General features: G+C 42.4%; 1 protein-coding gene and 1 pseudogene across 1 annotated transcript; one reads left to right on the top strand and one right to left on the bottom strand.

Moving 5' to 3' along the window:
* The first annotated feature begins 10385 nt into the window (after positions 1–10385).
* On the top strand, positions 10386–11051 carry LOC128716748 (uncharacterized; annotated as a pseudogene).
* Positions 11052–11284: 233 nt separating this feature from the next.
* Positions 11285–12451, bottom strand: LOC128716767 (putative nuclease HARBI1). Its single transcript, XM_053811376.1, is given in 5 exon segments — positions 11285–11553; positions 11616–11662; positions 11664–11758; positions 11830–12265; positions 12333–12451. Coding segments are annotated over 5 exon segments (966 nt in total).
* Positions 12452–17154: the final 4703 nt, after the last annotated feature.

The following is a 17154-nucleotide window of genomic DNA, read 5'->3' as shown; positions in this document are numbered from 1 at the left end:
CAAGCTGCACGCCGTTATGATAAAAAAGCATTTAACACCTAGTGACTTTTCCATAATTTTTTCCAGGAACATTTGAAATATGAATTGTTATCATACACAACGTGCGTAACATACATAAAAAGGACAAAATGTATTTCCTTATATTAAATTAATACTGGAAAGTATCAAAAAACCATTATTCTTCCCATAATCACCACAAGATAACAAAACTCGATTTCCAAACACACGGAAATCACGTTGATACTTTCGCATAGTCGAATGATAAATTAAACACTGCTTATACGCAAATGTAAAATAAAACGCGATTATTAACGTCTCGCACCATGAGCGCTCTGATAGCAGAGTGCGTAACACAATCTTGACTGTATTTCTTTCAGAACACATTCTTGGATCAACGCTAGAGCCGGATACTACGAGCATCGCACTTTCTGAACAGAAAAATATTTCTATATAATAAATTACACACATACACAATACATAATATCTTCTCCCCTCACAGCAATAGAACGTACATATATGATCACATGTGTACAGTGTATGAACAATAACCGAGAGAAAAAGTAGACGAGGACGGGGGAAATGTAGTGGTAAATAATAACGGTTTTTTTTTTTACAATTTCCAATCGATCCAAAATGGTTTCCAACGTTCCAAACCCCCCTACTTGACAACTGTCAAACCCATTGCCAAACGTCAAAAACCCCCTCAAAGTGGGACAGTCCGTTGACTTGCTCGTAGACATACTCGTAAGGTTTTTGCTTTTTTCTAATTTTGGCGGCCTTAGACGTCAGGCTAGTTGGGATCTCGTTAAAGCATCCACACACAACAGTGCACCGCTCTAATTACTCAACGCAGCCACATAACAATGGAGGAAACTAAACGAAGCAAAGAAGAACATTTCTGAGGGATCAAAGGAATAAATGAACGAACTTTGAAATGTTTCAAACAACGATGAAAGCTTACAAAGGGATTCCTGAAACTTTCCAAAAATTACACCCCTTCTCCTGCCTTCCCACCAACATTACCATTAACTTCTTGGTATAAAATAGCACGATTTCGAACCAATATGCTTTTAAGACCACAAAGTCGTAGTGCAGAACAAATTAAAATTCTACGACCCTTAACAGACTCTGTGGTCGTAGTGAGGTTTTCTGAGAAGGCGCTTGGCAGTCCTTGTCCACACCAATTATTGGCTATCGGGGATATAAACAGATTTGCATCTCAGATTTGTCACGTGAAGATCTCCAAGTTTTACCTTTATTGCGACAGTTTCTATGGATTGTTGTCTTGGGGTTGGTTTTCTGGAGAAGCTGTGACTCTTTCCTAAGCCAATCAATAGTTATACCAGTTCGCACAACCGAATTTTCCCGGCACTTGAAATGTAGTACTATTTTTAGTACAAAACTTTTCGTTTTTCCCTAATAAAATGGAAACGGGTTGGTGGATCGGGGTGAAATGTATATCAGAAATTAACGCAAAATTTTCCCGAATTATCCCGCATCCTGCCAGGAATTTTTTGGAACTTTTTTGAAAAATTGCAACTTTTTGTCACTTGGGTCGTTTTAGTACAACATTTTTTATCGCTTGGGCAGTCGCACAGAATGTCACTGTCACCCTAAATGACATGCATTTTTTACACTTGATTCGGAGGTGCAGTGCGATTTGCGAGTGTCGTGTTTATAAGTGAAAAAGTGTGCCTTTTCCGTGCAATAAGTGCGTGGTGTTTTTATTTTCCCTGCATTCCCTGGTTGCTTCGGCGAGCACATTGATAATGGAGGTCGGGAAAAAACCCTCAGTCACTTGGATGGCGAAAACGCGAGCGAAAACGATTGTGCGCTACCTCCCTACAGACAATGATAGAAAAAACGAGTGCGATTTACAGGCCAAGGGGCTGAAGAACGTGGGTAAACGTAGGAAGACACGAGCGAACTTTGCATTTTACTCGCGCAATAGCAAATATAGCAAATTTGAGCAAACAATAGCAAAGTTGAGTGTTTGAGCGAGGAGTTTTTGATTGTGTGTGTGCCGCGACAGCGAGCAAACCGATTTTGTTTCGCTCGCAATTTATGACGATCATTCTGTCTCGCTTTAACTGCGTTAACTGTAATCTCAAGCTGTTCTACTCTTCAGCCATGGATGAAAGCAACCAAAGTTGACACTTCGAAAACATGTTAGCAGCAATCCGCTTGCTTCTGCGTGAAAGTCCGTGTAAACCTAAAAATTCAGTGTATTTTCGATATGTGAATTGGTTTCCCGATTCGGGCAGTGTTTTAGAAGGTACAAAGTGATGAAAATAGCTGTTTTTCGTTAGTGTGTGATCTTTCCGCGTGTGTTTTCCTGCAGCGTCACCGTTGCTCATAAGAAGTAAACATTTCATCCTTCTATATTTGTGCTGTGTATTGTGGTTCAATGCTGCTTCATGTCCAAAAACGTAACATCTATCTTCAATCACATAATGCACGAGAAATATTACACGTGGAATTAGCTTAATGTAGACAATTGTGTGTGGGTTAAAATTGTCTTCCGTCTTGTGTTACCTGTTGTTAGACGCCCTCTTTGTGTTCGGGTTTCATAGCCTTATACTAGTTGTGCCTCAGCAATCAAATGTACCTCGTACTCAAAATATTATGTGCGTGTATTTATTACCCGGTGTATTACCTGGTGTTACATGCGCTTTGTATATTACGGTTTAAAAACCTGTCTCCCTCTCTGCCTCTGCAATCACTGTGCTCCAACAAAATGTTACACAAAAAACCTCATCCAAAAGTCATCCTGGCTATACGACTAAACGTAGTTCGAAACCTTAAAATGTTTCTACTAACATGTAACAGCTTTCTTCCACATGTAACACTCTCAAATCGGGAATTACCTTTTGGTTTGACCCGCGTGTTGTTACTATCAAATATTTTAGTTTATGTTCGAATGACATGCGGTTTTCATCGAATCTAATCTAATCCATCTAACTAACAGAAAATAATCTCCTACAGAAATACTCTTATACTCTTCAAGAATTTAATGGATGTATGCATCTCCTAGTTAATTTCAGCCTCTGATCGAATAGGCAATGCCTGGGTAAAATTTATCTGTGCCTAGCAACGTGTTCTTAACCTGCTTTGATCGGCTTTACCTGTACTCAACGAAACTTCAACAGGGTAAATATCATTATTTTCTACTTTGAAATAATTAAGGTAATATCTTTAATATAGGTACAATCTTTATCTAACGCTAAAAATTATTTGTTTTTGAATATACGTCTACCCCTGATCCCTGTTGTCAAAGTAATATAAAAATGAGCACATTACATAATCCTGTCAATTCGAATCGGACAGTCGCTATATTCGGTTGCGTTTGCTGCTTTGCTGATTGTTAAGATTTTTGCAATCAAAAGTGCATCGGAATTGTGATTAAATGAAATAGACAACAGTGCAGTGAACTAGTGATTTTAGCTACCGTAATTGTAACGAACATTTGTGTGGCTGAATTGTTATCAAGCGATAGACAAAATCATTTAGTGCATTTATACAGTGCAGTTTTGTGCAATCTGAGAAGAAAGAATGGCAAAAAGAATGCGTGATTCGGGCTCGTTGGCTAGGCTAATGCGACTTGAAAACGAGATTATTTGGAGACAGTAGCACAAATGGACTGGACAGCGTCCAGGCAGCAACAACGAATGCAGAACGTGCACATGATGTTTCGCTGTGTGGTAAGTAAAGTGTTAAATTGTAATGACATGTTTCTGAACTATTTTTAAAATCATTCGACATATAAATACGTTATTTGTTATTTTTCTTTTCAGATCCATACCCCTTACATATTATGGAAGGAGAAATCGTCTGTGATTGGATAAATATCGACGAGTGCGATGACAATGAGGGTTTCGAAAACAACAACGCTGGGGACGATGAAGTTGAAACCACATTGGACACCACACCGAGCCAAGTGCGGAGCTGTCCTTTGATGAACTAATCAGGAATTGGGCATTAAAAACATATAAGACGCACCAAGCTCTCAATAGCCTATTACGAATTTTACGTGCCAAGTAGTAGAAGTAGCTGGAGTGTTACGATAATCAAATAAAATTCGATTAAACTTGCGCTGTAATGGTATTGGCTCAATCGCTCATCACACAAATTCTTCTTCAACATTTTTTTGATCGTCTGAACTCCCCTCTCCGCTAATCCATTCGACTGCGGATGGTATGGCGGTGATTTCAACACTTTGATATTATTTGCCTTGCATCCTTTGATAAACTCTGACGAATTGAACGGTGAACCGTTATCCGAACAAACTTCCGTAGGTAGTACAAAATAAGTATAAATTTCTTCTAGCTTTTCTAATACACTCTCAGTACACGTTTTTCTTAGAAGTTTGACATCTATAAATTTTGAATAAGCGTCGACAACTATCAAAAAAGTATTACCTTCAAAATGAAACAATTCTAAATGAAGACGCTGAAAAGCATGACTGGCTGAAGGCCAAGTAGACGTAACTATTTCTTCCGGAATTTTTTGTGTTTTTTGACAAGTAGAACACGCCTTAACTTACTCTATCACGTCTTTATCAAATCCCTTCCACTAACAATAAGATCTACCGATCATCTTCATTCTTATGACACCGTCATGATTTTCATGCAATTTTTCTAACACCTGACGCGGTAGTGATTTTGGCACTACTACACGGTCATCAAAGTAAAGACAATTATTTTCTACCTCAAAATTGTGACCTAATCTTGCGTAAGCTTTCATTTGATCATCTAGAACTTTAGACCACCCATCTTTTGTTCCCTTTACAATGTTAGTGACAATTTTATCTCTTTGCTGTTCCTCTATTATTTTATCATTACTGAAAAATGCTTGCACATTATACCGTGCGACTGACATGTGTTCAATCCGGTTTTCAATAGGTAACGGTAATCGAGTCAACGCATCAGCATTACCTATTTTTTTTACCCGTTTTATGTACTACGCTATATGAGTAGTTCGACAGTGTAACAGCCCATCTGTGCAATCTCAAAATTGCAACGGCTGATGACCCTTTGTGCGGATCAAAAATTTGTTTGAGTGACGAACTATCTGTAACGAGTGTAAAACTCGTACCGTACAAATACTTATGAAACCTCTTGATACCAAACACTACTGCCAAAGCCTCTCTATGTATCTGTCCATAGTTTATTTGTGCGTCTGTTAATGTTGATGACGTAAAATATACCGGCTTCTCTACTAACCCGACGACATGAGTTAGAACGGCACCAACCCCATATGGACTAGCATCCGTTGTAAGTATTAGTGGCTTTTTGGGATCATACGCTTCTAATACATCATTGGAAACTAACATTTCTTTACTTCGTTCGAATGTGTTTTGGCACTCAGGTGACCATATAAATTTGTTATCCTTTTTTAGCTGTGTATGTGTGTTATGTAACTCCGACGATAAGTTCGACAAAAACCTATGGTAGTAGTTCAAAAGACCTAAAAACGACTGTAATTGACCTATATCTTTAGGTGCAGGAGCAAAACAAATTACCTCCACTTTTTTAGGATTGGGACGAATTCCCTTGGGTGTAAGCATAAACCCGAGGTGTTCTATTTCTGTTTCGAAAAATCTTGATTTGGTCCAATTAATATGTACTTTGTTCTTATTTAACCTATGTAAGACTTGTGTTACATTTTCTTTACATTCAAGCAAGGTACTTCCACCAATCAAAATATCATCCAAATAAGGAATTGCACTGGTTTCTAGTAAAATTTGGTCGATAATGGATTGAAATACAGACGGCGCTGAACTTATCCCAAAAGGCATCCTGGTATATTTAAATAATCCTCGATGTGTGTTGATGACACATAATTCTTGCGCAGTTTTCGATATATTGACTTGGAAATACGCTCCAGTTAAATCGATTTTGCAAAAAAAACTGAAATTTGATTAATTTGCTAGAATGTCTCCAATAACAGGCAAAGTATAATGTTCTGTGGAAATAAACCGATTTAATGTTGCTTTTCCATCTAGACAAATTCGAATTGACCCGTCCTTTTTCGGTGTAACTACAATAGGACTAGCCCATGTTGACGAACGCACCGGAATAATAATTCCGCTATCCACCATGCGGTCTAATTCTTTTTCCACGCGTTCTCTAAACTCAAATGGAACCGCATATGGTTTGTGAAAAATAGGCACAGCGTTTTGTTTAAAAACAATATCTGCTGTAAAACCTTTAATTGCTTGTATGGTATCCCCAGAAAACACATACGGAAATTGATATTGGATTTTATACTTAAGATCGTGTTGACTCGTACTAATAAATGATAAATTGAGACTCACCATTTTTCTCCATTCTGGTACAATGACATCTAAACTCGAGCGACCCAGAAGCGGTGTAAGGAACTTTTTCCTCTCCGGTTGTAGAATAAAAAGATGTAACGACTCGAAATCAACGTTTGTACTCCTCGCCTGAACTACAATCTCTCCTACTGGACGATACCGTTCCTGCCCTGATACCGTTTGAAACACTTTTGCCGTATTCTGCATCGGTATGTGTGATAGTTTCTCCGCATGCATTTCTCTCCAAATCACCGACTCGCACGCACCGGTGTCCACCTCAAAACGTATATGCACACCTTCGATCTCCAACTCGATTGTAGCAGGATCCGCTTCGGACTTGTGCCGCTTATCACCGATCGGAAGATTTCGTTTCTCTCACTTGTTGCTGCCTACGATGTCTCTTCCACTGCATCTAGCCGATTCGAATTCCACTGCTTCGTAGCGTCGACCAGTTCTGCCACACGATTTTTAGTGTTTTTCATTCGACACAATGATGAGATGTGACCGACCTTGCCACCTTGTGTTTTCTCTGACTGTTTATGGAACGATCGTGACTTCAATGCCGCCAGTTTCGCGGTGCCCTGTATTCCCTTAGACTCGTGTTCTGCAGCTTCAAAACTTCTGGCGATATCACATGCACGTTCGAAAGTCTACGTGAGTCTACGTTCCGTGAGCAATTTCGTGCGTAAGGTAGCGTTGTGCACTCCGGCTACGAACTGATCTCTCAGCGCTTGTTGCAAAAACGACTCGTATTCACAGGACTGTGCTGAAGCCTTTAGCTCGATGATGAAATCCGTTATCGTTTGGCTTGCTGATTGCTCACACTTTCGAAATTTGTATCGCTCTCCGACCACGTTTACATATGGGTCCAGGTGCTGCTTTAACAATGCGATCAACTCCGCAAATGGCTTTTGCGATGGCTCGACTGGAGAACATAAACGGAATGCAACTGAATACAACGACGGACCTGCCATGGTTACTAGCATTGGTACTTTCTTCTCCTCCGTTATGTCGTTGACGATAAAAAACTGTACTAATCGATTTACTTATTCGTAAAACTTTTCCCCGACGACAAACTGTTCCATGTGTCCGTACATTGGAATGGCCATTTTTACTGCTTGCGACGTTGAAGGTTTCTTGTCGTCACTGGTGGGCATACTCGTCTCACTACTAACACACTCACGCACTCTTCACTTCACAATCTCTGACTTGAGATAGACTGACTACTGAACAATGACCCGACACAGATCAATGTATACGATTATTGGACAGAGAAGACTTTCACGCGTTGCCTTTTTCCTCGTCGCCAAACTATGTGATGTTCTAGGGATGTTACCTTTATTATTTCACGATCGAGAATGATCTCGTGCAGATGCTGGAGCACCTTTTACAGTACAAGGTATGGTGGTGTTAGCGAATTCAATTTTTCTTATTTAGTTTAGAATGTACACTTGTATTACAATACATTACACCTAGGTTTATGGGAACATACTGTTTCGTTTATAAAATATTTGTTTTGAACAGCTTGTTTTTGGTGAAGCACTGTTAGTCCGTATCAGGCACCATAACCATTTGGTAACTATCACAGTAGTAACTGAAATAATAAAATATTAATATCTCGAGCAAATGATGAATTTATTATTCTCATTTCGACATCAAAGAAGTTTAGGAGGGTCACAAAACAATGGCGGATCATTGTTTCCGAAGGTGGTCAAGTCGGAATAGATGCTAGGTCGTTTTGAATCTACCGACCGGGAGTAGGATGATGCTACTGCTTACTCTTCGTATACTCAACTAAAATGCGAGGCCGGTAAGATTGTGTAACGGTGCGAATGGAATGTGCGATAATGGTTTTTTGGCATCAATGAGGTGAATCCTTGTTTTGGATACCGAGTTGTGCATTAATTCTGGTGCTTTTTTTTCGAGTGTGTGGTGTTTTTTATTCTCTAAGCATGCTGCAGCGCATTCTTTGATTTTTTGCTTAAATGCAACGTGCAGAGTCGAAGAAAAAAAAATCAATGGCCCTTTCCAAATTTTGTTTTTGGAAGTAATCCCCCCCTTTCGCAAATCGTGCCTTACTGTGGTAGAAAAATGGAATACGATTCACGGGCGATGGGGCTGAGGAAACAAGGTTTTCCGCCAAGGTTCTGAATCTAATCTACCTTTATTCAACAAAATTTCGTTGCTTATATACTAATAATGTTTCGTATTATTGGTAAGAATCACGACACGACGACGCGTTCACATGTGTTGGTGAATGTGCTGTGTGTGGGATAAGTTGGTTATTTGTGCGTTGGTCCTTTCCAAACAAACACTTGATCCGTCGGTTATTCCGTTTCCATCAGTGTCGACTTGTGGTCTCATGAGTCCTATGCTCAATGCATTTTTGTTTACACATGTGCATCTTAAATCCCAACATCTCGTAAATAATTTGTGCTTCGTTGCGCAAGTCAGCTTGATTCGCTTATGTCCCTCAAATAGTGCCGCTTGCACATGCCTCTTGTTTGAATTCAAGCCAATTGTCTCGATCACGCTGTGGGTCCGTTTATTTTCAGAATTGTAAGATTCACGCTCATCTCTGGGTTCGTGCATCGGGCCTTGCTCAATTATTTTCTTTATTTGGGCTAGCGATTCAAGTTGATAAGTTACAATTTGACACAAACCTACCCGTTGCGGGTCATGCTGTGGATGGAAGGCATCAAAGACGATTCGGCTGAGACATTGCACCTAGCAGCGTTCGTAGTAGATGCGTTCGTTGCTGAGTCTACCGCAAAAGTAACTTGCCTTTTTCCATTTAATTTAGCTTTAAGCTCTTAAAAGTGAGTTTTCGTTAGTCAAGTGTCTCTCTACTTTGTTTCTACCAATCCCAGCATTCTAATACCTTAACCTTTGCACAAACCTTACCATCATCATTCAGCAACGTTCCCAAGTACCCGTGGTTTCCCTTTACGATTGGGAAATTATTTCAACACTACAGCTCACAAGGCCTAAATCAACGCAATGAAGATATGCTACATGGCATCGTTAATCGGTGGAGGTCGTCTTTGGCACCGACGAAGTACTTCTGTAGTACGCTACTCTTCTTTGATTTTTGCAACAAGTTAATTTCATTAGATGCATCTCATCGAAATAGTATAATTTTTAGCGGCTTTTTGCTTGCTTCTACGAGGTACGTTGGAACGATTAGTAAAAATATCATTCTACGCTGTGTTGCTCATTGAAGTTTTGTCATTAGTAGTATAACCAGTTAAATTGTTATGATCAATACTGGATAGCTACTAAAACGAATATTTTTTTACTTTCTTTGTGTTTATTTGTAGAATGGATTCATATGATGAACTGGAGGCGTGTACAAGCTTGGCTTTGCGCTATTTGTTGTGGAAGAGAACTAAACGCGATGAAATCAATGATATTTTCAAGGATCATCATCAAAAAAGGAGAATATCACGTGTTATTCCCGAAACTATAGGCCTGATTATCACATACAAATTGACAAGACAAGTTGTCAAAAACGGAAGATTCGAATTATGACAGCCGTTTGTGTTGTCTGTTGGAAAAATAAAATTTAACGAAACACAAACTCACAAACCCACTGTCAAGAATTTGTATTCTTTAACACAAACGGAGACTCGTATTTGTCAAACTGTTTTCCGTCACCTATTCGCAACGGAAAGGCGCCAAACTCACTCGGTCCTGTGTGTTTCCAGTTCGTTTTCTTGTGCAGTTCCAACCAAAATGTGAGTATTTTACTTCAGAATGGATCTGAAGGAAGTAATGAAGTGTTTTTATACAATATATATGTTTATATATATATATAAATATATAACTGTACTGGTTGCTAGTGCGAAACGGCAGTTGGTGTTTTAAAACTTAGCTGTGAATGTTGTGGCCGCATGGCCATGTACATCCAATCCTATTCCAACAGCAACAGCAGTCAACCAACATCAGCGGAATGCATCTTGCAATTGCTTTGCGAGATCGGAACAGTATAGTTCAATGAACCCTTATGTACATACAATTTTACAGGGACAACAAAGAAATACGTACATCCAGGGTGCAATACCATAAAATGGTATAACTTTTGGAGGGTGTTCCGGACATCGCTAGGGCCATGTTCAAGGGAGACCAAACTAAATTCTGGGAAGATATGGCCGAGCATCTTAGTGCTCTTGGACCGCCGATTAGATCGGGCGCAACGTGGAAACGGGTAAGCTTAACAGTGCAAAAAAAAAATATTATATTTTGCTTTTAACATTCTTTTTCTGTTCTAAAGGTATGGTTCGACTATAAGTGCGCGGTAAAAAAGAAGCTGCGTGCAAATAAAGCGTCGTTGTTGGCGACAGGTGGCGGCAAATTCCAAGAGAAACCGCTAAACGACGTAGAAGAGAGAGTAGCCAACCTTACCAATCTCAATGCAACTGTAGAAGGCAACTCGGCCCGTTCATTTGGCATAATACCAGCCCCCAGCATCGACCAAGCCTTCGATAACAGTAGCGAGCAACAACAAACGAACACCGAGGAACAACCCGAGGAGCAGATCGCGACAGTGCCCCAAGCTAAAAAAAGACGCATCAAGCGTAAAAATACGGAAGAAGTGCTGCGTCAAAATCAGGAGCTACTTAACCTGATAAAAATCCAAATAGAGGTGCAGAAAGAATCAACGGCAGCATTGAAAAAAGCTACTATAGCTTCTAAGGCTCAATTGAGGCACAACAACAATCAACGGCAGCATTAAAAGAAGCGACTAAAGCTTTTAACGCGGCGCTAGCAAACAGGGACTAACATATATGCACATGAATTAGTCCATAGATGTATTATACATTAGTGATTTAGAATTATGATTTCATGAATATCTTATTAATTGAACTGAAAAACTGAATTGAACTGAACTGTGAATTACGCAACTATTGTGATATCGATAATAAAATATCCAGATACTCTAAAGAATACTTATTGTTTTTGTTCAATTTATTCACTAGGTCCATCTAAGTTATGCGCAATGCACATGTTGTGTAAAGCACAACACACGTTTGTGATTTGAGCTGCTTTTATCGGTGTGTAGTGCAGCTGTCGAGCACCTAACAAGCATCGAAATCTGTTTTTCAGTAAGCCGATTGTACGCTCCACTATTTCCCTGCCCATTGCATGGTTTTTATTGAAGGCAGCCTCTGGTGTGTCTGGAGCCGGGTTACGTTTTGGTGTAACTAACCATGGCTTTGATGGGTAAGCAGCATCGGCTATAAAGTAAATATACGATATAAACATTGTCAAATACGGTGGTATTGCTGTTGTATTTTACCTAATACTTTAAACCCATCTTCTCCACGGTGATGTTTTTCAGCGAAAGTCATCTATTCCGCACACACTCCAAACATGCGAGTCGTGATTGGCTCCGGCGTATTTGGCATTGACGTACCGAATTTTCATCAGATGGTCGCAAATCTTCAAATCAAAATGCACAAAAATGTCACTGAAGTATGAATGAGAAGGGTCAAAACGTTTGCTTTACTTACAATCGTCACGTTTAAGCTGTAAAAGCCCTTACGGTTGAAATGTAGATCCCTACTGTCCACTGGTGCAATAATTTTGATGTGTGTACCATCGACACACATCAAAACACCAGGGATGCCACTTTTGGAGAAAAAGTATCGTCTTGCATCTTGCTGCTCGTTTGGTTCCATTTGCAAAGAAATATATTTGGGAGCCAAAGTTTCTTCCAAAATTGTCAAACATTTAGCAAATGCAACGGAGAATGTTGGCTGAGCAATAGCTAAATTAAAATCTTTTCCAGTTCCATTTTGGTAGCTACCCTCTGTTAGAAACCGCAGCGTAGCAGCCAACATTTCCTTTGGGGTAAGCCCTTTTGCCCTTACCGGCGGAAACTTTGGCTCAATCTCATTGAGAATATGGAGGAAGATCTCCTTCGACACACGAAAATTCTTCTTAAATCTGAAAAGAATAACCACGAGAACATATCAAAAATGTTTTCCACTAAAACTTCACAGGCTAAACTCACGCTTGACTGGAAAGTTCCAAAGGGTCGAAAATACTACGAAGGAATCGGCGTTGTTTCGCCAGATCTTCCGTTCTTTCATCGTCACTACTATCATCGCTTACATAGTACGAGAAAATCATATTGATTATCTTAAAATCAGCTACAAGACAAAACAACTCCACAATAATCACAGTTGTTTACACTTTTGGTTTTGTTTTTGTTGGTTTCATCACTTTGACAGATTGATTTTGAAGTTTTAACGAAAAAAATAACTCAACGAATCTTGCCTGTCACAAGAATGGTTTCATAATGCAAATTTTTTTTCCGTTTGTGTTGATAAGCTTGTCTTGAGACTTTTCCGTTTGTAAGAGATAATCAGGCCTTATACATTTGTGCAGAAGAAAGATTGATGGCAACTCTCAGGTGAAAACAAAACTGAACAAAAAAACTGAACTCAACTGAAACAAAAAAAAAATCGTATTACCAATGACCAACATTTTAATCACAAGAAAATTCTATATTGTATAGTTATTCTTTCCGTTGACTGCCATTCCCACGGTACCATGTTGTGTTCTTGAGTGTGACTTTCTTAGAGCGTCTGGTTATGTGCTGATGCTCGGAAGTCACGTGGTCTAACACGGAACCAGGGTTTCCGATGCAACCCATGCAACGGATGCGTAGCATAACTTTATATTGAACGCATATTTGTTTTTGTTTTTACAAACCTTTTACAAAGGGGACAACCACACCGATACGCGAGATAAGTGATGAAGGTCTACAGGGGAAAGATTGTCATTAAATCGAAATAAAATTATTTCAATCTCTTGGTATAAATGGTGCAGCTTAATTGTCCAATCTAGTGCCTGCGATGCGCTAGAAGGTTAATCCGAAGGAATCTGCTTACCTAGCAGCTCAGATGTTTGCCGATGTTAATGCTTGCTGTGATATGAATGCCACGTAGCATAATAAAGTGTGCTTATGGTAATTGGATTATTGTTATAAGTTGTTTGCTTTATGTCGGTCACGAAAAAAAAATTGGATTATTGTAACTGGTAGCATCTTTGCTTATGTCAACACACGTGTAGGATGGACTCGTCAACATTCAGCGCTTCAACAATTTTTTTTGTTAATGAGTTGTTATCGAAATAGTTGTTAGTAAGTTAGTGTAATAGCAAAAGTATGTGTGTGTGTTTTTTGTTTCAAGGAGGGGAAACCTTCCAAAGGCTGACTCGTGTAACGGATTGCGGACACGTAGTGGAGTATTCACAGCTTTAAGAGTTGCGGGTCCGCCCTAAAACCTAACTCCTTGAGCCATTGTGCCAGGCTAAATAATGTGTTCAACACAAATATTAGCATTCAATAAAACACACTGATCAGTAAAACAAGGTTACTTACTGAATGATGGTAATTATCCTGCTGTTGGTGCGCGTATCGTGTTTTCACTCAACGCGTTTCCCGTGCGATGACTGCAATAAGGGCTGTGAACAAGTTCTGCTCGTGCTCATTGCGAAACATATATTGCGCAAAATAACCCTCCAAGGAACCTTGTATGTTCGTCCTCTTCTGCTTTAGGAAATGCTTCAACCACCGCCACACATTCTCGATCCGTTGGGTGTGGACATCACCCTGGAGCGGATCCACGAAGTTGTGAGAATGGTTGACGGTGGCGTGCTCATATCCCAAACCGGCGAGTCCGTTGTATCCCGCCCAGCAGTCGGAGAGGATACGTGTTCCGGGGGCCACATGTCGCAGGATGAGTCCGTGCAACACAAACTGTGTCCGGGTCGCCACTCGCTCGAGGAAGATTTCGCCGGTTTCCCTGCAAATACCGCCAACCAACTACTCCCGGTTGGAATTGCTGATTCGGCCAATTTTATATTTGCGGCGGACGACCTTCGTTACGTCTACCTCGACGGTCATTCCTGCTCCACCGATTTGTCGTGATGTTCGATCGAACTCGTAATCAAGCAAGAAATCGCGGAGCAGCCTGTACTCAGTACCACTTCAAGACCGCGCATCGGCTCAACCCGGTCTCCGTGATTGCGCGGCTCACTTTTGATTTGGCCGCCCACTCGTAGAAGAGACGCGTCAACGTGCTCAAACTACTTTTAGTGTTGAAGAAAATCGACCCCGTGCGGATGCTGCACGAAGCCACACATGTCTTACGGTGGCACAGCTACTTGAACCGGTCACCGGCAGTCAATTTTTTCTCGACCACACGGACAACGTGTCTTCATCGTGCCACTCCATTTTGGGCACGGCTGCTCGCGCTTCGGTAGCCCCTTGCCCTGCAGCCACTCGATCCCTCGCAACGGATCACTAAATAGTGCACTCAAATCACCAATGTTTGTAATGTCCATCGTGGAAAATCACGAAACACAACCTTAGCACGAAAAATAAGCGGAAGCTAAACTGTTCGCACAGAACTAAACGCGCGCTGCCAATTTTTTTTTTGACGGTACAACGGGTTCATTTATTCAAGTAATTTTACATAGAGAAAACCAATCCCTCCTTCCACCAACATTTCCGTGCCCGCGAGGGATTAAAAAGTTGTTGGCTTTATGCCTTAAAATAGTTATACATTTTTAGGCCGCATACCTAACATGCCTAGACATGTTGTACAGGATGTCCCTGATCTGTTCGTTCGAAACGCGGAGGGACGCACTTGGCGGAGCCCGTTTGGTGTACTCCTCCGCACGCTAAACACTTCTGCGCGTTTATACAACCAAACGCCTTATGGCCCTCCTGGCCGCAACGGAAGCAGAGCAACGAACGGTCCGGCCCGTTGCAGCCGTCCGCCTTATGCCTAGGGCTCATGCACTTGTAGCAGCGTCCTACCGATGCCGGTCTCTTGTGAAACGTACCGCCGACAACTCAAGCAGCAGTCGCTTGTCGACGATTTTCGGCGCTTCGTGCGGTTCAACCTGGATGCGAGCCTGCTGGCGACCGCTCGCGAACGACTTCAGCTGAATGCGCTCCGGAACGACGTCCACAGTTGGTCCGCTAAGGCCGCCCTCAGGTCGCTGGCGGTAGTCAGCCCGTTCAGGTTGGCGCACGTCAGCATCGTTAGCGGGAGGTTCAGCGACATATCGCCGACCTCGCACATCGCCGCCGTGATAACCTCTTTCGCCGTCACCGCATCGATGCCGCGCTTACAACGCAGCTGCAGTACATCGTTCAGCATTCGGCGGATGATGTCCATGTAGTCCGGGTTGTATCGGAACTCCGTATGTTCCCGTAGGGCCAGGAGAAGGTCGAGGTATTTCCGCCCTGGCTTGGGCTTGACGCGGATTAGAGGGCGGTTGTTTCGCCGTCCGCGGTTTCTCCTACGTGTCACCAGCTGACCATTGCCGGACGGTGCATCCGTACGCTGATTCTCCTGGCGACACGCTGTCCGCTGCTGCTGTGGCTGATGTTGTTGCCGCTGCTGCGGGCCAGACGATGAACTCCCCTTTTTAAGGCGGTTGTACCTACGCCTTGCGCTGCTGATGTTGTGGCTGCGCTAGTTGGGCCTCGATTTTGCGCACTTTTATTTGCACTTTTTATCACTTTTCCGGAATAAAAACGATGTCCCGCGCCGTGTATCGCTAGAAAATGTCCTTTTGCTCAATATTAATGCACTTTGCTGAGGTTTTAATAAGCACTTAACGTTTTCCTGCCGCCTTTAGTTCCCCATACAAAATGTATGGGGGAATGTTTTTTTCGCTTTTAACACCTCAAAATACTTCCGATTTCCTCTCGGTTTTCGACGAAATGATGGAAAATGATGTTATGCTGCACTTTATCACTATTTTACACCGTTTTACAATGTTTTGCACGGGTATTTTCGCCAAAATGCGGAGCGTCGTATTCACACGTCTAGTCCACTCAGCTGTCAGCTGTCAACACGATGGGTCGCCCGGTGGCTTGCCCGGTTTTGTCACAAGCACCAGCCTTGCCTCCTTCCAGGACCGCGGGAACTCACCACATTCCAGGAGGTCGTTGAACACCCTGACGAACGCCTGTGGGTGCTGTTGGATCGCAGTTTTCACCGCCGCGTTCGGTATCCCGTCTAGGCCAGGCGCTTTTGATGGGGCCATTCTTGCTGCCAGCGCCAGTACCTCCGCTTTCGTTACGGGACGCTGCATCTCCTCGTCAGCCGCTCTCCCGATGTCTGGCCACTCAAATGAGGGATACAGCGGAAACAGGGTCTGTCTCAGGTGGGGTGCGGCCACGCAGCTTGGCGATTACCACCTTGTAGCCAAGACCAAACACATCGCTGTCGACTCCGTCGATCAGCTCCTGAAGCTTCTCGTTCCGGCTCTCCTGTATTCCGCGCTGCAGCTGTCTGCGGAGGTCATGGAGGCGAGCCGTTGCCGCATCACGATCTGCTGGCTCCGTGGCGCCACAGAGCCACTCCTCGGCCTCCTAGCACTTTCGACGCATGAACCACAGCTCCGGAGTCCACCAATAAAGCTTCGGCGACTGATGGAATTTTTCCGGGCCCACTCTCTCCATCGTCTTGTCGCAGGCAAAGAGTCAGCGCTCCGACCAGCGCGTCAGGCGTGTCCGCTTCTGCGAAGCGGCAATCAGCAAGCGCGGCCTGGTATCCTTCCCTGCTAAATAGCGAGGTCTTCTAGCGTACTCCTGCATGCTGCGTGATGCCCTCGCCTCGAGATGGCTGCGACTGTTGAAGTTGAAGCGAACGCTGTTGTAGGGTTGGCCGTGCTCCGGGGACACCCACGGAAAACTCCACATACCGGTGGTCGCTGTTTGAGTAGCGCTAGCTAACCCTCCAGGTATCCACTAGTGCGACCGATGGACTCGCGAACGATACGTCGACGATACTCTCTCGCGCGACCCC

This window comes from Anopheles marshallii (genome assembly GCF_943734725.1).
Source record: "Anopheles marshallii chromosome X unlocalized genomic scaffold, idAnoMarsDA_429_01 X_unloc_1, whole genome shotgun sequence".
Classification (NCBI taxonomy): domain Eukaryota; kingdom Metazoa; phylum Arthropoda; class Insecta; order Diptera; family Culicidae; genus Anopheles; species Anopheles marshallii.
The sequence above is the reverse complement of the archived record's forward strand: the minus strand, read 5'-3'. Positions and strand labels throughout refer to the sequence as shown.